The 23,990-nt window shown below is 32.6% G+C and overlaps 1 protein-coding gene across 1 annotated transcript in view; it reads left to right on the forward strand.

Annotated features, from left to right (window-relative positions):
* LRP1B (LDL receptor related protein 1B) overlaps nucleotides 1-23,990 on the forward strand; it is a 1,985,448-nt gene that overhangs the window by 1,191,717 nt on the left and 769,741 nt on the right. The window contains exons 14-16 of the mRNA XM_044242553.1: nucleotides 1,487-1,676; nucleotides 11,895-12,017; nucleotides 23,591-23,731. Of these exons, the coding sequence (XP_044098488.1) occupies nucleotides 1,487-1,676; nucleotides 11,895-12,017; nucleotides 23,591-23,731 (454 nt within the window). The remainder of the gene's footprint in view (nucleotides 1-1,486; nucleotides 1,677-11,894; nucleotides 12,018-23,590; nucleotides 23,732-23,990) is intronic.

Genomic DNA, 23,990 nt, shown 5'->3' on the forward strand with positions numbered 1-23,990 from the left:
GCAGTGGAGTTGAAACACAAAATGAACTTGACTTCAAGCCTATTGCTATGAATAAATATCAACTTCTTCTTGCCTCTTTTGGTAGGATCATTGCAAAATAATTTGGAAATTCTTGGGTAAATCGGAGGATGGAGTTGACTAGGTGCCAAAAAGGGCAGTGTTGACAAAACTGCACAGCTCTATCTTATCTTATAATAGCCTGAGTGCATATAACACTATCAACTGACTTTAACTCTTTAGTTAAATGATAGGAAATGGAATGTTAGAAATGATCAAAATGCTTCCATTGATCGAAATGCTTTCTTTTTGGAGAGAAAGACTGCACCATTGGCCAAGCCTACTCATTATGAATTCTGTTTGGGAGATAAACAGTACAGTAATCAATTAAGACTGCCTCAGTCATTGGTTGACTCTAACCTTGCTTTTAGTATTTTTCCCCAAATAGTAAAATTGATTGCCATTTAACCTAATGTCACATACTTAATAGGTGCCAGATAAATATGATTCCTCTAAAGATATTGATATGTACCCCACATGGACAGCATTGTAATGGCTAGCATATTTTAGCCTTCATGGAGGTGAGAAAATAAGGTAAAAAAACTTAATTCTTCAGTATATGAATATGTGGTATAAAGAATTCAGGTAATAGCAAAAATTGAATTTTTAACCCCACATTATTTAGATAACTTCTTCAATTCTTTAATATTAAATGGAGTGTGTACAAAATGCTTTTTCAGGTTCTATACAATATCATTTTATAAATGGTGAACAGTGGAAAGGTATTATTGGAGGTGTGATTCCTTATTCCTCTTCTACAAGCCTCTGTATCAAACAGCACTTATCATAGGATTGCTCTAGTTAAACCAAAACAAAATACAACTAGAATATAAAGAATATACTAAGAAAACCAGAACTGAAATGAGCCAGTGAGTCTTGTTTATCTACTTACTACTAATAATGTTTCTATGTTCAAAATTAAAAACTTCACCTCCCTCCTAATCATTTCCTAGATCTCTTCAGTTTGCTTTGGCACAATTAAGTAGGAGAATCCCTTTCACTCCCAATGTTGTAAGACAATTTTTTTTTATTCTTTGGCTGTTGGATAAGTGATATCACAATACATAATGTCACAATACACTAATTGCTCAGATCAATTTCCATTCCAGGTTATGATACTGGAATATCATAAGGAAAAAGAGCAGGAAAGAGTGTCAAGCAAAGTCATTTTAATGTTTACATTTCTTGACCATATGAGTAATGTCATATATGAAAGGAATTAAATGGATGAAATACAAGTGATCTTCTTCAAATACCATGTCCTAAAAACAGGAAAATAAGCTCACATTGTGAAATCCATTTTCAAGTGGATTTAGTTATTAGTTAGATCATTATCTGTTATACTTATTTGGATATCCTTTGCTCTAAAAGTTTAGTTACATTTTCAAAGGTCAGTTCTGATTTTTCGCAACGTGTTTATATTTTACAGGTTGTTTACAGTGGGAAAGAGTTGAACCATCCTTTCGGACTGTCGCATCATGGGAATTATGTGTTCTGGACTGATTATATGAACGGTTCCATTTTTCAGCTAGATTTGGTAACAAATGAGGTGACATTACTGAGGCGTGAAAGACCACCCCTGTTTGGGCTGCAGATTTATGATCCACGAAAGCAACAAGGTATTAAAAACTATATAAAAATTCTACTGACATCTACCTACGGTAATACTTCACAGTGTTTGCAAAATCTTTGCTTTTGTCTGTGTTGCTGAAGTTTTATGAAAAAAAGTGTCCAGTTACTCCAAAGTAAATCAAATCTTAGACTTTGTTACCATAACTTTTTATTATTTATTGTTCAAAATAGCCCAAGTGAGTAACTGGTTAATTCTATCTGAGTGAAATTCAAGGATTTCTCCTTCTTCATGTCATCTTCAGGTAACTTAGATTAAGGAAGACAGAAGTAGTCTGATATTTAAAGTAAAAAATTAAAAAAAAAATCCATTTAATAAAGTTTAAGTATTGTGAGCAGTGAGAAAAACTTTTCATAGGAAGGAAGTATTATGTGAAAATATTTTGAAATAAGTCATACTATGAGAAGAGTACATAAAAAGTGTGTTACTATATTTATCTGATAAGTTTCATGTCCATTTAAGGAACGTTTAAATATTTTAGATATTATGAAAGGGAAATAATCTACATATGATATCCATGTCTTATTAAAATCAGATATTATCATATATTTTACCTACATGAGTTATCAATATTAGACCATCTACAAATTGCTTGACTCAAAATTTAGGTATTAAACATAGAAACAGCTTAGTAAATAATGTGGTAGACTTTTGTTATGAATCTAAATTGTCACAGTTCCTTTTATTTATGGAGATATTCTTATGAAAATTTAATGAGCATACATTTCAATAAATTTTGTTTGAAAAAATAATATCCTAAAAAAAAAAAAGAAAAAAAAGAAAAAATAATATCCTGAGTTTTTCAATGCATATATTGTCAATAGAAAGTTATCCAGTAGTAAAAGACTTTTTTTAAGGTACTTCAACTAAATCAGAGATTTTAAAAGCAAATTTTCTCATTGAAGTGCTTGTATTTTTTTTCCTACTATATTAAAATTGCCTCATTGGGATACAAATACAACTTTATAAAATAATGGAAGTATATAGAATGAGAAATTCAATAAATAATGAAAGAGAAAATCTTCAAAAAAGAATAAAAGTGAAATTATTTGAAGTGGAATAAGGTATATTTCTGGACAAGTAATGAAAGATAGTGACAATTGTCTAGATAGATATTATGGTAATGTTTTCTATGACATTCATATCCATCCTGCTCCTTACCTCCTCCCATCCCCAACCATTATTGAGAGTTTACCCTGAACTGGAGGCAAGACCCTGAAAAGGAACAACTCTTCTCATTTCCTGTAGGGCCTTCATTTCCCAATTGTTATTCCCTTTAATTTCACAATCATTGATTTCCTGGATTTTATTACAGTAATCAGTATACAATCCCATTTCCCATTTCCATTCTCTGTAGAAGGTGTTAATCTTTTTTTTTTTTTTTAAGATTTTATTTATTTATTTGACAGATCACAAGTAAGCAGAGAGGCAGGCAGAGAGAGTGGAGGAAGCAGGCTCCCTGCTGAGCAGAGATTCCCTATGCGGGGCTCAATCCCAGGACCCTGAGATCATGATCTGATCTGAAGGCAGAGGCCTTAACCCACTGAGTCACCCAGGTGCACCTAGAAGGTGTTAATCTTGAATGTCATCGCTGAACTCCTTTGAGCCAAATTCCATGATGTTGTCAGATTCTTCATTTCTTCAAACTTGTAGTTGCTTTAGAAGGTTGATGAATTAAATGCAGCATATGAGATAAAAAAGTCCTGACTTATTATAAAAAATTCTTGGGCTCAAATCCAGGTTTCAGCACTTTTTCTTCTGAAACTGTAGGCATATCATAAAAGATCAAACAGAGATAATAAATGCTTTCTTCATAAAATTTCTATAAGGATTAAATCACTATTTGATTATGATTACTTAGAAAATGTGTGGGAGACACACAATTACCTACCACACATTTTATATTAGTTTTCCTCTAACATTCCTCTATAAAGAGGCATTTTTTTAAAGTCTCCTTTCATATAAAAATGTTAAATAAATATTCGAAGGAACAGTGTATCATAATCTTATACAATGGGGCTCATGCCTCTGATAGGACTATGTGGAACATTCTCCTGTATTTCATGAGAAAATATGCCTGGTGTTCTAGACATCTCTATTGACATATAATTGTTCAATTCTATCTCTGGAATGGACAATGCTTTTTTAAAGTGCTTTTTAAAAAATTTCAATTGAAGGGATATTAAAATCAATGCTTAACTGTAATTACTAAACTCTTTATACAAATTTTATTGTAGAAACCATTATATTCTGTCTTACTGAAAGAACATGTTTGGGCAAAATGATTGATTATCTTTCATAGACTTAGCTAAAATAATCAATTAGTTTGAATTTTCTATCCAGTCTTCTTATAGTTAAGGAATGAGTAGTACTTAAGTGGATCTTTTGAGTAGGTAATAGAGTATGGAGAGGATGTCTGGCCAACATAATTTTCACTGAGTCAATAGACATTGAAATTGGATAACCTACTTAGGATTTAAATTTTTAATATTTTTTTTACCAAATTAATCAGAATAGGTAGATTATAAAGCAAACTGCACTCAAATGTTCAAATGCAGATGTAGTATTTTACCATATTATAAATTTCTCTCATGAGAATGAGAATGCTATTTCTTTTTGCATCTTGTGAACATCAGATACTAATAAATATTTAGAAACATACAATCTGTGATACTCAATCTTTGGTTACATATCATCTTCTTAGACTGTTTTTCCAAGAATATAATAGTTGCAATTGAATAGAATACAGGTACAGATTATTTCTTCACGGAATGGATAAACTAGTCTTATATAGCCTTGTATTTTCTCTCTCTGAGAAACTATGGTATATGATTATATAACTTATATGAACTTACTTGTATTTATACATGTATCTGTAAAAAATACATATAGTGTATGTATACACACATGTATGTAGTAGATGCTAGATAATATCACACACACATATGCACATGCCCCACCCCACAGGAATACCATGAAAAATATCCAGGAAGGTTATTAATGTAACACTCATATTCATATTAATGTAACTTCTAAACTCTTTTAGACTTACTGTCAGAAAATTAGCTAATTTGACCTCTCCAGATTAGAAGAGGCTTTTATCAAATTATTTGTTAATATAGCAGCCAGTTTCGGGAAGGTAGATAAATAACATACTAAACAGAAAGCTGCCCTTATGAATGAGTTCCTAAGTAATGCACAAACATTTTTTCTCATATGCTACTGTTGTTTCTTCTGATTTAATTGATAAACTTTTCTCCTTTTTTATTCACATTAGATATCTAGAAGAATTCTTAAAATCCTCTCCTGAAATTTCTCAGAAAAATTACAACAATTGCATAAAATTAACATAATTTTACCTGCATATTCTCTAGGTTCAAAACCACACTTTTATTTTTCTTACGTGTTTTAGAGAATGAAATTATCAAAACCAAGTGCAATATCTAAAAAGCACTAATGAATAGTTTCCTATACAGAATTAAAAATAATCGATTAGCTTCTATGCCAAATATATGAATTTTATTTTATTTTATTTTTTTAAAAGATTTTATTTATTTATTTGACAGACAGAGATCACAAGTAGGCAGAGAGTCAGGCAGAGAGAGAGAGGGAAGCAGGTTCCCGGCTGAGCAGAGAGCCTGATGCGGGACTCGATCCCAGAACCCCGAGATCACAACCTGAGCTGAAGGCAGCGGCTTAACCCACTGAGCCACCCTGGCGCCAGTATATGAATTTTATTAACTAATAATTAACTATAATTCTAACTACCAGGAAATGAGCTAAATATTCTTATTTGAATCGCATAAAATATGTTTAAGGTAGATATTATTGATTTCTATTGTGCATCTGAAAAACCCAAGATTCAGGCAGATGTAGCCATTTGACCTCAGGAAACAATGAGTAAGGGATAAACTGGGATTCAGATTCAGGTTTGTCTGACTATACAGTGTTTTTATGTTACCAATTTATGTGGCCAAATTTAAGAAATTATGTAAAACTACTATACTTTTAGATAGGAGGAAAAGAGTATGTCTTTTCTGTAGTCATTATAGTTTTGTCATTGATAAATTATTATTCAAAACTTTTTTTAAAAAGCCCTTGACTACCTTAACTACCTTATAGAAGCCAGGATTCAGAGATCTTATATTACAAAGCACTGGTATAACAAACACAGTGATTTTTATTTAATATATGACTTGTTTATTAAACACACTATTGTGTAGGTCTACTAACATTTACATTTAGTGATAAGGTCATCATCACAAAATTTGTCTTTCTTTCCAAATTTTCCATTTTGGAAATAATCACCATCAAAAAATAACCCAAGAGGCTAATTAGGTTCTTAATAGAATTAAGGTGTTCTAACACACACACACACACACACACACACACACACACACACACACATAGAGGTACACCCCCCACAAAGTAGCTTCAAAGCAAGGCATATGTAAACAAAATTTTCAATGAGTATATAATCCTCCAAGAGAGAAAAGACAGATTTTATCTTTTCCTTGGATTCATTGACATCATTCAAAGTTTATTCTTCTGAAATTATTCTATCCATTTCAAGTTCATCTCTGTGTATGATGTAAGAGAATGGTCGAGTTTCATTCTTCTACATATAGTTGTCCAATTTTCCCAGCACCATTTATTGAAGAGACTGTCTTTTTTCCACTGGCTATTTTTTCCTGCTTTGTCAAAGATTAGTTGGCCATAGAGTTGTGGGTTCATATCTGGAGTCTCTACTCTGTTCCACTGGTCTATGTGTCTGTTTTTGTGCCAGTACCATGCTGTCTTGGTGATCACAACTTTGTAGTAAAGCTTGAAATCAGGCAACATGACGCCCCAGTTTTGTTTTTCTTTTTCAACATTTCCTTAGCGATTTAGGGTCTCTTTTGGTTTCATAAAAATTTTAGTATTGTTTGTTCCAGCTCTTTGAACAATGCCAGTGGAATTTTGATTAGGATGACACTGAAAGTATAGATTGCTCTGGGCAGTATAGACATTTCAACAATGATTATTCTTCCAATCCTTGAGCATGGAATGCTTTTCCATCTTTTCGTGTCTTCGATTTCTTTCATGAGTGTTCTGTAGTTCCTCGAGTACAGATCCTTTACTTCTTTGGTTAGGTTTATTCCCAGGTGTCTTATGGCTCTTGGTGCTATAGTAAATGGAATCGATTCTCTAATTTCCTTTTCTGTATTTTCATTGTTAGTGTATAAGAAAGCAACTGATTTCTGTACATTGATTTTGTATCCTGCGACATTACTGAATTGCTATATGAGTTCTAGTATTTTGAGGGTGGAGTCTTTTGGGTTTTCCGTATAAAGTATCATGTCATCTGCAAAGAGAGAGAATTTGACTTCTTTGTCAATTTGAATAAATTTTATTTCTTTTTGTTGTCTGATTGCTGTTGCTAGGACTTCTAGTACTGTGCTGAACAGGAGTGGTGAGAGTGGACATTCTTGTCATGTTCCTGATCTCAAAGGGAAGGCTGTCAGGTTTTCCCCATTGAGAACTATACTCGCTGTGGGTTTTTTCATAGACAGATTTTATGAAGTTGAGGAATGGTCCCTCTATCCCTATACTTTGAGTCGTTTTAATCAGGAACAGATGCTGTATCTTGTCAAATGTTTTTTCTGCATCAGTTGAGAGGACCATATGTTTCTTCTCTCTTCTCTTATTGATTTGTTCTATCACATTGATTGATTTGTGGTTGTGGACCCAGCCTTGCATCCCTAGGATAAATCCTACTTAGTCATGGTGGATAATCGTTTTAATGTTCTGAATTATTTTAGATAAAATCAGGATCTGGATTCAAAATCTCATTCTACTAGTTTTATCCAACTTTTAGAATGAATGTAAAGTCCAATTTCTCTTCTAAACTATAAGTCCAACTGTCTTTCCATCAAGTAGGATAAAGAAAATCTCCATTGGTTTATTTGTTTCATATTAGGTGCAGACTTCTAACTTCACATGATAAAACTCTGAGAAGTGAAGAGTCCAGAAAGCATGTAGAAAAAAGGATTTATTCCTTTCACTGTTCTGAAGAAGATTTAGATATCATGAAACAGTGGGATTCCTTTGTGGTGATGATTTATATATTCTGTCATTTGCTAGAAATGAAAGATACTTTATTAACAAAAGTTAAATTACTAAGGTCTATAAACAGTGATATTTTACTTTATTATTTTATTTGATGTTTTACTTTATTATTTTATTTGAGTATAGTTAACACATAACATTACCTTAGTTTCAGGCATACGACTTAGTGATTTGATAAATTTATACATTATACTAATGTTCACCACAAGTATAGCTGCTATCTGTCCTGTTACATTGCTATTAAAATATCTTTGACTGTATTTCTTAAGCCCTGCCTCTTATTCCTGTGACTACTCATTCCATAACTGGGGGCCTGTATCTCCCTCTCCCCTTCACCCATTTTGCCCATTCACCCACCCACTTCCTTCTGGAAACCATCAGATCTCTGTATTTATATTTCTTTTTTTTTAAGATTTTATTTATTTATTTGACAGAGAGAGATCACAAGTAGGCAGAGAGGCAGGCAGAGAGAGAGGGGGAAGCAGGCTCCCTGCTGAGCAGAGAACCCGATGCGGGACTCGATCCCAGGACCCTGAGATTATGACCTGAGCCGAAGGCAGCGGCTTAACCCACTGAGCCACCCAGGCGCTCTGTATTTATATTTCTAATTCTGCTTTTTGTTTATTTATTTTTTAAAGATTCCATTTCTGAGTAGAATCATATTGTATTTGTCTTTCTCAGTCTGACTTATTTCACATAGCATAATACCCTCTAAGTCCTTTCATGTTGTCTCCAGAGACAAGATTTCACCCTTTTTTAATGGTTGTATAATATAATATTTGTGTGTGTGTGTGTGTGTGTGTACACCACATTTTCCTTATCCATTTGTCTGTTGATGGACACTTAGGTTGCTTCCACGTATTGGCTATTGTAAATAATTCTGTAATAAATATATGGTGCATGTATCTTTTTGAGTTAGTAAGCACTGATATTTTAATATAAGCTTATAAAATGTTTTCATATATCATTTGTGTCTTTATTACTGTTCTTTGACTATTATAATACATCTTTAAATAATCTATCTTGAAATGCAAAGTATGTAGACAGAATACATGTAAATGAGAAAAACCCTTTGTCTTCTTAAAACAGACTTATGTGTATCAGTATACTTGCACCTTGTATCTACACACCCAAATGATTGTTTCTGTCATATTGCTAATTAAAATTCATTCATTCATTCATCAACTAATGTTTACCAAACACACTCTTCTGTGCCAGATTCTATAAGGGGAAGAATAATTCCACTTATCTTACTGGGGGAGAAAAGACAAAAATTTTTGCCCAGACAGACCACTATTTTGAACTTATTTTTGTGAGCTACTCCTCAATTGTTTTCATTGAATATTTGATTCTTTTTTTTTTTAAGATTGTATTTATTTGACAGAGAGAAACACATCGAGAGAGGGAACACAAACACGGGGAGTGGGAGAGGGAGAAGCAGGCTTCCCGACGAGCAGGGAGCCCTATGTGGGGCTGGATCCCAGGACTCTGGGATCATGACCTGAGCTGAAGGCAGAGGCTTAACCATTGAGCCACCCAGGTGCCCCCTATTTGAGTCTTTTAAAACTATTTGCTTCCACAGTAATTTAATCTAGGATTTCATTATGTTGTTTCCTCTTTTATTTTTTCCATCCTTTATTGATTTAATTTTATTTTGTCATATATAAAGAAGAAGAAGAGTATGAATTTTAGATTGAGAAAAATATCCATGTTTCTAATTATTTATAAGTAATGAGGATAATACATAATAATCCTTATTCTAAATCTTTATTTTAATAAGGATTATTAATTTCTAGGCATTAGAAAAGTAATTTAAACCATATCTCACTAGTAGTCCCATCTGCAAATGAGATTAAACTTACCTTAGAAGTTTATTATAAAAATAGAATTAATTTAAATGTATATGTATAAATAAATAAATTAATAATAAAGTGTCCCTGGCATTGATGTTTATTCATTGATATTTATGTATACAATTTTTAATGCTGTTTGTAGTCACTAAATCATATTTTCAAGAGAATATTTTTACATTAAATGCAACCTACTAGAAACTCAATAAATACTGCCACATAAGCTGTATCTAAAATATGTTGGAGTAATAAATTCAAAAATATTTTCAGATACTGCTAAAAAATAAAGATCTAGGCAATTCCTATGAAAGATATGGAATTTCCATGTTAATTTTGATTTTGGATTTCTATCAGGGCAGGACAATTACCAATTCCTCTTTTTTTAATTTATAGTTCACAGAAAGGAAATATATTTAAAAGTTTGAGTAATGATAATTTGTTTCTAAATACTTAAATTTCATATTCAATGAGAATGGTAAGCATGACTCATGCTATTAAAAAAGAATGATATTTAGCATATATTTTAAATATGAAAGTGTGTCATGATATATTGCTTTCAGTACTTCCTTATTTTTTACTGTTTTATATTCTTCATATAATTTTCAAAATACTTCATTTAAATCTAATTTTCAAGAATCTGAATGTTACTAAAATAATGAATATACAATTTAATTCTATACACGATATGAGTAGCATATTCAGAACACCTACCTATCCTATGAAGGATACTTTTTTCTATAGTTATGGAATAAATATGGCTATCCCTGGAAACTACCTAAAAAATCTTCATATTCCTTATGGGAATTTCCAAACTCAAAGGATAATGAAGCCTAGTTCAATTTTTTTCCTATAAGGAAAAAGTTTCCTATAATCGGAAAAAATTTTTCCTATAAGGAAAAAATTTGAACTAGGCTTCATTATCCTTTGAGTTTGGAAATTGATACTAAAGCTTGAATTATTAGCTTCCTTAGTTTTCAAGTATATTTTTGTTTCTCATAAATGCAGCAAATTTAATTTACTTCTCAGAATAATAGAAGGAAATGATTATATGCTTGACGTTGTTTCTTCTGATCTGTGGACACACAAGATAATCAATGGGAATGAGTTAAGTATTTATTGCATATAGCAACATTTTGATAGTTTTTGTTTGTTTTTTTAACTCATTCCTTAATATTCTCTACAAAGCCCATCCAACCCCAGAGGCCTACAGTACAATAACCTCATCTGTCACTTTAGTCACATTTTTGACACTTGTGCTTTAACTGCCAATACTACTTAAATTACTATATTATATTGTTAGATGCCTCCAAGTAATTAAAAACTATTTTTAATGTTTGAGTCAGATCTTTCTGATACAATCAAAATGTTATTTATTGATACCTTGAAAAATGCAACAGTGTAAAATGGTCTGGACATTTACTCTGCTAATGGAATTGCTAGTGTTACAGAGTTCTTTGTAATATTAATATTCTGCTGGTATACATCTAAGTAAATATACTTTCTTCCTGGTGATTACCTACATCTCAAATCTTTTCAAAATTTTATGTCTGTTTTATCTTAGTTTCCAAAGGTGTCTCACAAATGTTCATAGATAATACTTTTGTGAATCTACCCTCCTTTATTGATGTCTGTTGCATACTCTACTGGTTAAGTCTAGTTGGATGGTCCACTGGGACAACATCGCTACTCTAATGCATTGTACATTCTACTGGTACTAGCAAGGCTGTTCATTTTGAAGGTTTTTCAGAAAGCTTGTGTTCCTTAGCATCATTAATGCACTGACATGTCAATGTATTCCTTGTGCAAGAGGGAAGAATAGTCTGCCCCTTTCCCTTTGTACTCATTTGTTTTCTCTTCACTTGGTATCCAAAGTCTAAATGTTAGTGATCTACTTGAGAAAAGAATCAGATTTGAATACACTAGGTATAATCTGCTATCCTGGAGAGACATCATCATGTCCTGTAACCTTCCTCTCTCCCGGTGCTTATCTGCACACACACCTCTATCTCTTTTAACCAACGTGCAAATTCCTTTTATTTCTCAGTGCATAGTATATTTTAAATGTTTCTGATTTTTTTTAGGGTTCAGTAGGTATCCTGACTACATTAATGAATATGCAATAAACATATGCATATATATGTGTACATTTTTATGCCTACATATGTCTCCTAGAAAGAATGTGAACTTGAACTGGCTAACTTTGGATAGAATCAGAGTTCTCTGACATACAGGCTTCCTTTCTCTTACAGGTGACAATATGTGCCGAGGAAATAACGGGGGCTGTAGTACACTGTGCTTGGCTATTCCAGGAGGCCGAGTCTGTGCCTGTGCTGATAATCAACTTTTAGATGAAAACGGGACAACTTGCACATGTAAGTTTTGTTTGTCACATTCATTGATTATACATGTATTTTGGAAGAAAAAAGCAGATGAAACCAAAAGGATTAAAATCAATCTTGGAAAGAGAATTGCAGGTAATCACTTGGGTATAATTCTCTTTATATTACAAATAATTAACTGAATTAATTTCTATGAAAAACAGTTGAATAATGGTGAAATTTTCCAGAGCATTTGTGACTGCTGCATAATAGTTTAATAATAAAAATGTAACAAAAATAGTTTAGTAATAAAACATACATATAGAAAATAACATATATATTTATATATGATATATACAGTTCATATCTATCATTTATATATTTCATACACATAATCTTACATTTATAAAATATATATATAGAAATGTTTATTAATCATATATATGTGTATATATATATGTGTGTGTATGTATGTGTGTGTGTATTATATATATATATATACATATATAAAATATGTCACAGAAGAAAATATTTCATAAAATTGTTAAGGACCTTCACCATTAGGACAAGCTCAGTCTTCTATTTTTGTTGTTGGAGAGAAAAAAAAAGAGGCAAAAAAGAGACTTAGAGAAATTCTAAGCTTTATCAAAATACTGAATTAATTGGATTGACTGACCTGGATTAAAGGCCCTTTAATAACTTTTACTGACCTTCTTCAATTTACTGCATCTTGTCATTCCAATGTGACACTTTTGAAATTTGTTCTCTTTATCTATAACAAGTCCCTTAACCATACTGATAGGAGCAATGCTGTGTACGTATAGAGTAATATAGAAATGTTTCTAGAATGATTTGATTTTGATTCTTCAGAGAAATAGAACTAATAGGATGTAAATATAGAGAAAGAGGTTAGGAGGAATTGGTTCATGCAGTTACGGAAGCTGACGACTCCCAGAATCTGCAGTCAGCAGGCTGGAAACTGAGGAATACCAATGGGATCGCTCCGGTCTGAATGCTTGTAGACTGAAGACCCAAGAAGAGCCCCTTTCAGTTAGAGTATGAAGGCAGTCAGGCAGCAAGAATTCCTTGTATGTGCAGGAAGATAGGCCTTTTCGTTCAGTTGAAACTGTTTTGGGGTAAGGGCCACTTACTGCTTAATTTAGTCTACAGATTCCAATGTTAATCTCATCCAATTAACTCTCACAGACACACCCAGAGTGATATTTGAACAAACATCTGGGGACTCTAAAACCTACCTGTTCAAGCTGACATGTAAAGTTAACCATCATTTTTCTCATTATTATTGAATAATACATAAATAATACACAAATGCATTTTTCCATCAATTATAAGGATTGTTTTGGGGGACGCAGAAGGAGAAGTAAGTATAATAAAGAAGATTTCACCTTAACTGAAATGTTTTATTTCTTCTGAAGAAGAAACAATATGAATAAGGGATTTTTACAAATGATTTAAAACATAGTAACATTTAAGAAATATACAGAAAATATTTAAATGAAAAAATACACCCAAATGCCACTATTCAGTAAGAAACAACTAAGACATTTTCATGTTGTTCCTTATAATTATATATCCCTGGAAGTTATTATTTTTTACTACTACTACTAATCATAGATAAAATTTATTGAATTCTTATCTAGGACTTTAAATTTTCATAGTTCTCATTAGCTCTTACAATAATCATATATGGGAGATACTATTATTACCTCACTTTAATATTCAGAGTGTAGACTTGGGGTTAATAACTTTTCATAATTCACATAATTAGCATGTAGGACCTTTGGAATTTAGACCCCATATCATTTTATTTTGGAGACAGAATTCTTAGTTATATTGCAGTTTTATACATTCTGGATTACATAACAGTATCCTTTACTTAGATGTTCATTTTTTCTTAATAGGAGCATAGGCATCTTATCATGTGACTACCTATTCTTTTTAAACATGATTTTTAAATCATTTACCTTCATTTTTCTACTTGATGTTTGGTGTTATTTCTGATGGATTGTTATAGACTATTTGTGTGTTTCTTTACTATTTATAATCTCTTCAGTATTTTACAATATACTCCATAGTCAGTTTGTTACATTTTCTTTTTTAAGCACTTAGAATAACACCACCAGTTTTAAATTATATTATTATTAATTTGAATTTTAACTATTTGAGATGAAGACTGATTTTCTTTATACTATTCTCTTCATCTTCCTCAATTTCATTTCTTATTATAATTTAGGATTTCTTTTTTTTTTTTTTTTTTTTAAAGATTTTATTTATTTATTTGACAGAGAGAAATCACAAGTAGGCAGAGAGGCAGGCAGAGAGAGGAGGAAGCAGGCTCCCTGCTGAGCAGAGAGCCCGATGCGGGGCTCGATCCCAGGACCCTGAGATCATGACCTGAGCCGAAGGCAGCGGCTTAACCCACTGAGCCACCCAGGTGCCCCTAATTTAGGATTTCTGACAAGGAATAGTGTTTCGAATCATCATCATGAATCTCTTAGAGCCCATGTGGAGAACACGAATCATCATCAATAAGTCTTTTTATAAAATATTTTGACATGTATAGCTAGTTTGATGATCAATTATATACTTTCTTTTAGACCTGACTCAGTGCTTCACTGGTTGTATTCAAACTTTAGTTCCTCATTGTTCAATTATTAATTTTTCATAATGTTTAGGGTAGATAAAGTATTTCTTGAAGTTGCTTCTCCAAGACAAGCACAAAGACTGTATACTGGGAGTTCCTGTGTTTTCTATATAGGTCTCCTTTGCATTTATATGTGATTGACAATTCTCGATATTAGTTCTTGGCTAAGTTTTCTTCAAAATTCTGGAAATACTATTTAATTTATTCTGGGATAATATACTTGAGAGTAGAAATACAAATTTTACTTCTCTGGGCAAATTTTTTTCATTGTTAGTAGGAATTTTATGTTGTCTATTAGGATAATTCCTATAGAATGTAATTAAATGAAGTATACTTTCTTTGAGTCATAAGGTGGTTTCCTTTCTTTGTTCTGTAGTATTATTTTTTAATTCCTATTTTGTTGTTTAGAGAAGATATCTATCAAAACCTATAGTTTGTTAATAGGAAGGGATTAAGCATTACTTAGAACAATGTAATTCTTTCTGGTTGTCTGCTAGGGTAAATCTTATCTTGGTTATTGAGAGAAAAAAGTGCATTTCGTAATTCAATTTTTAGTATCTACCACAGATTCATCTGAAGTTATTTTTCTGGTAAAAATCAGATTTTTTGCTATCCCAGATAAATAATTTTGACACTTTGAACAGGTGAAATATGTGTGTGTGTACATGCATGCATACACACACACACACACACACACACAGTAACCTCATGGACCTCCATCAAGTGTCATCCTGCCTTTGCTCTATCTCCAGAATTCCTCTCAAGGATGGAAGGTAACAGTGCAAGTATATCCTTTGTTGATAGGCACAGACCTTACAATGGATGCTGCAGGAGCAAAGGGTCTCTCTTTTTACCTAAAGATAGATAGGCTTATTCAATATTTAATGGTATAAGTTAGAGAAGTTTCTGGCTGAATGTTTGAATCTTGTCTTATTGGTCTTGCAATGGTCAAAATTCCCTTAAGATAATGTCAGTCAAATGATCAAGAGACTGAGTTTTCAAATATCTTGTGAGTTTTTATCCTTCATCTTAGTTTTCATAGTGGGAAGTTAGAGGGAGAGTGTATATATCAGGTATATCTAGATGGCTTTTTTAAGCTTGAAATGTTCTAATTAGTTCTTTAATTTTAATTGTGTGAATCATAATTATCTGGATCATTGGCATCCAAATCATCTTTTCTATTTCCTTCATTCTATGCCCCATTAAAAATTTATGGATTCCTTATGAGTTTGCATATCTATATATCTATATCAATATTGATAGAGAAAAGATACTGACCACTGGATATCTCTATGTAAATAAAAATCGGGTGACTTTTGGCTTTTAAGGAAATACTGTATACAATATTGGTCATATAGTCATGATAGGAAATTTGTTATCATGACATCACGTGATAAAAAGATAGAAATTTTTCTGTTACTACTGGTATCTTTCTAATATCTACAATCCCTTGTTGATGTAACTCCAATTGCAGTAAAAAGAGATAGAGAAGAAGATTATTTTATCTATTCTTGTTACACTAAAAAATGTTAAATAAAAAAAACCATCTATGTTCTTATTTGAAAATTTATTGTTGCATTTGTCTGTTTGAAACTCTACTAATCTTTAATAGGGCATGCAACTTGCCCACGTTTCTTTCAAATGCAATGGGAAAAATAATAAATAAGCATATAATAATTCATTTGTTACAAACAATTCATAGTGTGTTTATATAAATTATTTTATTTCATATTACCTTAATGGAAAAAGTTTTTCAAGGGTGTTATCCTTCAGACACATGAAAAAATGCTCAACATCATCCAACGTCAGGGAACTATAACTCAAAACCACAATGAGACACCACCTCATACCAGTCAGAATGATTAAAATGAACAACTCAGGAAACAACAGATGTTGGTGAGGATGAGGAGAAAGGGAAACACTCTTATACTGTTAGTGAGAATGCAAGCTGGTACAGCCACTCTTGAAAACAGTGTGGAGATTCCTCAAAAAAGTTAAAAATAAAATTACCTTACAACCCAACAATTGCACTTCTTGGCATTCATCCAAAGGATGCCAAAATAGTGATTCGAAGGAGCACATGCCCCCCAATGTTTATAGTAGTAGTGTCTACAATAACCAAAATATAGAAAGAGCCCAGATGTCCATCAACAGGTGAATGGATAAAGAAGATGTGGTGTATACACACACATACACACATGTATATATACATACATGCACACAATGAAATATAATTCAGCCTTCAAAGGGACTGAAAACTTACCATTTACAATGATGTGGATGGAACTAGAGAGCATTATATAGACCAAAAATAGATCAGAGAAAGACAAATACCATATAATTTCACTCATATGTGGAATTTAAGAAACGAAACAGATTAACATGAGGAAAGGAAAGAAAAGTAAAATAAGATAAAAACAGAGGCAGAGGTAAACCCTAAGAGACTCTTAACTATAGGAAACAAACTAAGGGTTGCTGGAGGAAAGGTGGGTGGGGATTGGGGTAATTGGATGATGGGCATTAAGGAGGGCACTTAATGAGCACGGGATGTTATATGCAACGGATGCCTCACTAAATACTACCAATGAAACTAATAATACACTGTATGTTAACTAAGTTTAATTTAAATTTTTAAAAAATGATATGTTAGCCTTAGTTTTCAGATGAGGAAATTCAAGTGCAAAGGAAAAGGACTATAAAGAGAGTTCATGGTTGCAGAGTATGGTATAAAAGACTATGAGTGTGTCACTGACTTCTCATTAATGCTGATTCCTCTCAGCTTCTAATTTAGTTTAGGCTATATTACAATTTTGTGAACTGATTTCAACTGGATTAACTCTGTAATCTGAGTTAGCATGCAAAACAAAAATACGTATTGCAATCATTGAGATATGATTGTCTTGGTTCCAGTCATCCTCGTTGAAATGACATCAAATAAACAAAAACCCATTGACAGTTGGTCGGACCAGGAGTAAACACCAGTGGTTGTGTCTCAATGAATGTTCAGCATAAGGCTGTGCCAGAAGAGGCATTCACCCAACAGAAAAATATTGGCATGTTACATGATTGATTAAGGATGAATTCTAATGCCATGCCTGGAAGGAATCAAGAATGAGAGTAGGCTGGACTCTTTGTCCTTGTGAATCTTGTGTGGCATGAGCAAATCCTCTCACAATTAGAAATGAGACCTAGTGTAGCATAGTATCTTGGAACTGACTGCCATAGAGAAACATATGTAAAGCCAGCTGATCAATTATCAAGTGAGTTTTTTTTAATTTATTTTGATGCTTTTATAGGGAAAAACACAATATACAAAACTAATAAATGAATACATAGATAATCCCAAGAAAGTAAGTTAAGCTCCTAAAAAAGTAAAATAAAATAAAATAAATAAAAAAGAATCATTATTTTTTTAATAGCAGGATTATTTTATCTAGAGTAATAAGACAGTAATTCTTTAAATTCTTCTTTAGTGGCCTGACACAAAAGACAGAATTTTCTAATGTGCCTTACTCCTAAGAGAACAACTTAAAAATATTGATCATCTAAGGGTAGCATTGCACAATTATATGTCAGTGGTACTCTGTGACCTTTTTTACCTTCTGGAACACCAGATATATTCCTCTGTCAAAAACAGTGCTCCACTATGGCTAAGCCATTTATCTGTTCAGCTGTGACAAGCCTTATGTTCTAGGATATATGCAATCTAATGTGTAGTAAAAAGTTTAAGGCAGTAAAAAGTTTAGAAGCCCCATCCAGATGAATATTTATGGCCTTCTGTGCATAGGTACTCACAGAAGATTATGTACCACTTAGGTTGGCTGCTCAGAAGACCACTCTATCTAATGAAAGGTCATCCTGCTATGATCTAAAGGAGAAAATTCAAAACCCATAGCAGCGTTTTTCACACTGCCTTCCTATATAAGCAAGCTTATATAAAGACATCAAAAACACTGCAATTTCAAGTTTTTATTTAGTTCTTTTATCCCCTTGCTCAAATAAAGAAATAGTTAGAAATTCACCCCAAATACAAAAATAATCTGCTAAACAAACATATCCTAATGTGAAGTGTATAGGGACCATAGGAAAACTTCATTTTATTTGTTGTTCTAGGACTCATGGTTTTATGACTAAGTTATCATAATTTTGATATGGTCAACAGCAAAACATCGCTTGACAGAAGAGACAATCATTACTTTAGATACATTAATCACACTGGGATTGAAAAGCAAAGCAAACTGACAAACATAGATAATTGCTGGTGGGCCCACAGCTTATTAAACAAGGTGAGGAACATACGCATTTAGTTTAGTTGCTGAGCTGAGATCCAAATCTGAGCTGATTCCAGAAGAAAATAAAATAAACCAGTTTAATAGTAGGGTTTCTCCCTTTGTATCATTATGATCTGGACATCAACTCCAGTAATCTCCAGTTTTTACGGGGAAGTAGTTCTAGAATGCATATTTCCTTTTGCAATGCATGGACGAGTTATGCAGAGACCTTCTAAATTTCAATATTCTAACAGCAGGTATCATAGGATGTTTGAGACCTGACAGTTTCTTGCTAGGAATGTTATGATTCATGTCATTTTATTTTGATCCTGGTTAAATTAAAGGATTATTATTACTTTGTCAGATTTCTTACTTGTGATATCATGTTGTAGTATTTTTACTAGAAGTGACCATGGTGGTAGAATTACAGGTTTTGCATCACTTTTCAAATTCATGACACAAATCACAGCTCTGAAGCAAAACTTGCAATTCTAGTACTATATTATAAGCAATATATGTGTCTGTCCAACACCCAAGTGTTATATAGTTTCAGTCACATTAAACATCAGAACAAAGTCCATACATGGAGCTTTTCTTATATGTCCACTTTTTTTGGTGTAGGGGGATCTTCATCACTCTTTCTGTTTATCTACACATGGATTTTTTTCCTTTCTAATTTCTAATTTCTCCTGTGATCTTGGATGCTGGTAGAAGACTATTAGCTTTTGAGCCAGTTGAAGTGATATTGTTTTCTGAAGTATGTATATAGTTTCCAGAGATAGAATTTCTCACTATAATAAATAGTAATATATATATACACACACATATATATATAATTATATAGAATATATATCTGTAATATAGAATTATGTCTCTGCTACCTCCAGTAAGTTAGGCAGCAAGTATTTTTTAATATCTGCTCTATGCTTTGTTCTAGTCTAGGTATTATATTATTCTATTCTGTATGTGACATTGTCCTTCCTACATTCAAGAATTCCAAGTGGAAACATTAGGTATATAAAAATTATTTATAAAACAACTCCTTTATAAAGGTTTGTGCAAGATATACAGAATAATAGTCTTATTTTTTCTAGGTACTCTTAGTTCTCTTATGTGATGCCAAATATACTTGCTTTGTCATCTCGTTGATTCTCACAAAAGTAGGTAGATTGTCTGGCCATCAGCTAGGGTACTATGACAAATGACATGGCTGCCCAATTCCACAGAGTTAGGTCAATGCTTGAGTAAAGACCATGCTTTTTGAATGTCAAAGCTGCCATCTTATCCAGATTACCACTTAACATTAAACATTTTCTTTATAATGGACATTCCTAGCTCAAAAATCAAGTGTCTTCTAGCGCTACAAATTGTGCCCATATCTGATTACATTGATAGTATGGTTTCTGTGTGACATACTACTAGTTACATCTGGAAGCTTGGGTTAGGACTAGACAAAACCAGTGAAGTCATATACCTTGAAAGACTTTGGAAATAAGTATTTTTTATAAAATAAAGCCCAGCATTTTTTTAAATATTTACTGTTAGGTCAACAATTCTGAAGGGTCTGAGATTTTACCCTAGACAAGCTAACATGTTAACTTGTTAAAGATTCCTAGATTCTGACAGAAGACATACAATTCCTGGCTCAGACACAGAAGATTTATTACTCCTGTTGTAGCAGGCAGCATGAGTTTCATGTTAATATTCATTCTTTTTGTCCCCCTCAGCTCCAAATCATACGGGGCAATGCATAGGCAGGTCTAGGTGAATGCTGCACTCCCAGCGAACTCGTATTCACACTGAAGAACCCAACCATGAGTCTGCCAGAAAACTGGTCCAACCATTGTCTTGAAGGGAGACATTATCTTTACTATTTTGGCCAGGAAAAAAAACCTTCTCTCTGCTGTAGAAGATGGCATTATCTGTCTTCCAAGGCTGTTAGCTATATAAGCATCTTTGAAAAAATGTCCAGAATAAAAGCTGAAACAAGATATATGGAAATACCATGGAGAAATGCCTCTTGCCCCACAAATTATAGGGTCGAGAAGACTTACAGACATGCTTTAAAATGTCAAAGATATTTGTGTATGTTTCATTATATCTTTTCTTACAGGTATAAGCAATGTCTAACTGCTGTTACAAATGATAATGATATATACTAATGATACTGATATAGGTCAATATCAGCAGTAAATATTAAAAAATGAACTTATATGAGGAAGTTGGCTCTATGGGTTTTCAAGCAATTGTTCCTAACTGTTACAAAAAATGAAAATGAAACTTTGGACATTGTCGTCACATATTTTTTTAAAAACGCTACCTTTGTATTAGCAAATATTTAAAAATAACTAGCAATACACACATATTTGAAAGCATGTTTAAAACAGGTTTGAAAATGTTGCCTACTTGCATTCTTTCCATGAAGATCTTAATATCTCTTGAAAAACATTTAGACTCTAAGCAGACTTAAAGATCATATCTCCAAATTGGTTCTGTTAAGAATATTTAGCTTTAAATATTAATTTTGTGGGGGGTAGTTTGTCTTTCCCCAGGCATCTTACTCTTCTTTAATATAGTTGTAATTGTTCAGAAGCAGCTATAATTTCACTCTTGATATGTATATTTTTGATCATTTCTTAAAACTGTCAGTTGGGTTTATTTGATCAAATGACCATGTGAAAGCTAGGCTTTTTAAATTGGTGGGATTGTTATCAGAAGAAGAAAAAAAGATGATTTCTTGAGTTCTAAAATCCTCAAGCTGTGAAACAATTGAATTGATGTAGCATTTCTTTGAAGTCAACTATAGAGAGACTAAAGAAAATCTTAAAGCTAAATTTAAGTTAGGAGGAAGCAGATTACATCTCAAATTAAGTTTCTTGTCTGACGGTTTTTTGTTTGTTTTGTTTTTGTTTTTGTTTTTTTAACTGAGAGATTGTTGACTATTAGTCTTAATCATTGTAGAAAGAAATTAATCAAAATGCCCTTCATTAAATGCCTAGTTTTTAAGCTGGGCTTATATGGATTCAAGGAAGAAATTACACCAACCTCAAAAATCTTAGGGTCCAGTTGAGCAAACTTGAGATTCAAAAGAAGGAAAGTTTGCACATCTTCAGTGATCAGTTCTAGAGTTTTTGAGAGGAAAACACTATCCTAGAAAGGCCTAGACATATCCCAATGTATTTCCACTTTGCTTTGGTTGCTATTCTCTGTCCCAGATGCTGCTATAAAAAGACATCCTCGGGTTGAATAGAAGACCATGTGAGCTCCCCTTTTTGTTTTTATATTGTTGTCATTTCCTATTTGGGACTTGTTCTATATAGATAAAAATTTATAATTATAACTATTATTATTATTTACTTTCAAGTGACCTTACAGAAATTATATCATTAGAGAAATTGCTGCTTCAGCCTTTTGTTATTGATAAGGATTAGAGTTAAAAAAGGAGACAAAATTACTGTCAGTCCCTACACATACAGTGTCTGCTTGTCTGAGAGGGGATAGAAGAGACACAACCTTACCTTTGTTAAAATTGAATATTTCATTTACCATACTCATTAGTTTTTACCCTAAAACCTTCAAAGTCTGGGTTTAATGGTTAGTTTTTCTTTTCCAGGTGCAGGAACCCTCATGCCTTGTACCTCACTGCATAACTCTCTGAAGCAAATTCTCCACAGTTATAGCTCAAGAGTCACATTTCCTCTTTCATTCATTGGAGCAGGGGAAATACAAGGATTAAAGGAGTGCTAACACAAAGCTTTCTAGCAATGACTAATATGTTTTCTCGACATTCCTTATTATTGGCATGTATATAGGTTTTGTGACAGTTCATCAGCCCAAATGACTAATCCAAAATAAAGTTTAAAGCCATCGGGACTGGGATAAAAGATTGACTTTTGTTTCTCTTAACAATAAACCAGTTTTTGATAATTCAATATATTTTTCAGTCCACGAAACACCAATCATTTATTTTAACCATTGCCACATATTCCTATTTTTTGTATACTCCTATGAAATTCACTGAAAGAGAACAAAAATCATCATCATAATAATAACACTTTCAATTTGTGAATAAATCCCAATCAACAGAATCCCTAACATTGGATTAGAGAATATGGGATATATAGTGAAAATACTGCATAGAATCTAGATGTACAATGAGATCATTTTTTATTAACTTAATATTTCCAATAATACCCAAACAGAGCTGAATTTTTCTCCCACTTGCACACTAGCAAATTAATATAATCATCATGGCTGTACTTTTGCCTTATTTTTTTTTTCATTTTGATTTATTTGGAGTGTATTTACCTGTAAAATGGAAGTAGTACATTTTTTGCTGTGCCTACCTTATAATGGGTCATGGTGATAATTGAGATTATGAATGAAAGCCCTTTAAAAAGTAAAACTACACACTTACCATGAATATAGGTGGTGTTATATTATTATTATTGGTATTACTAATTATTTTTGTGACAGTTGTTTAAATAAATCTTTAAAATTCTTAGTAAAATAATTATTGTCAGAAAAACTTCAACTTTTCTCCTTTCCAGAGATTGTTGTCAATGCAGTGTTAAGATGTTTTCATATTTTTGACAAAATGAAATGATTAAGCATTTTTGTTATTAAAACAAGCTGACATCATAACAAACTGATTATGGCTAGTATTGTTCATATGTCTTTCTTAACCCTAGTTAATCCTGGAGAAATATTGCCTCACATATGCAAAGCTGGAGAATTCCGCTGTAAAAACAGACACTGTATCCAAGCTCGCTGGAAATGTGACGGTGATGATGACTGTCTAGATGGAAGTGATGAAGATTCAGTAAATTGCTGTACGTTCTCCTTCAAATGATACGACATTTTCCTGAGTCTTTTATTTATTTATTTTTAAAGATTTTATTTATTTGAGAGAAAGAATGTACCTGCAAGAGCAGAGGGTAGGGGCAGAGGGAGAGGGACAAGCAGGCTCCCTGCTGAGCAGGGATTTCCCACTTGGGACTCTGATCCTAGGACCTTGAGATCTTGACTTGAGCCAAAGTTTAACCCACTGAGCCACCCGGCACCCTCCTTGAGTATTTCAGCTTGTGAACT

The sequence above is a fragment of the Neovison vison genome, chromosome 3 (genome assembly GCF_020171115.1).
Source record: "Neovison vison isolate M4711 chromosome 3, ASM_NN_V1, whole genome shotgun sequence".
In the NCBI taxonomy this organism is placed as follows: domain Eukaryota; kingdom Metazoa; phylum Chordata; class Mammalia; order Carnivora; family Mustelidae; genus Neogale; species Neogale vison.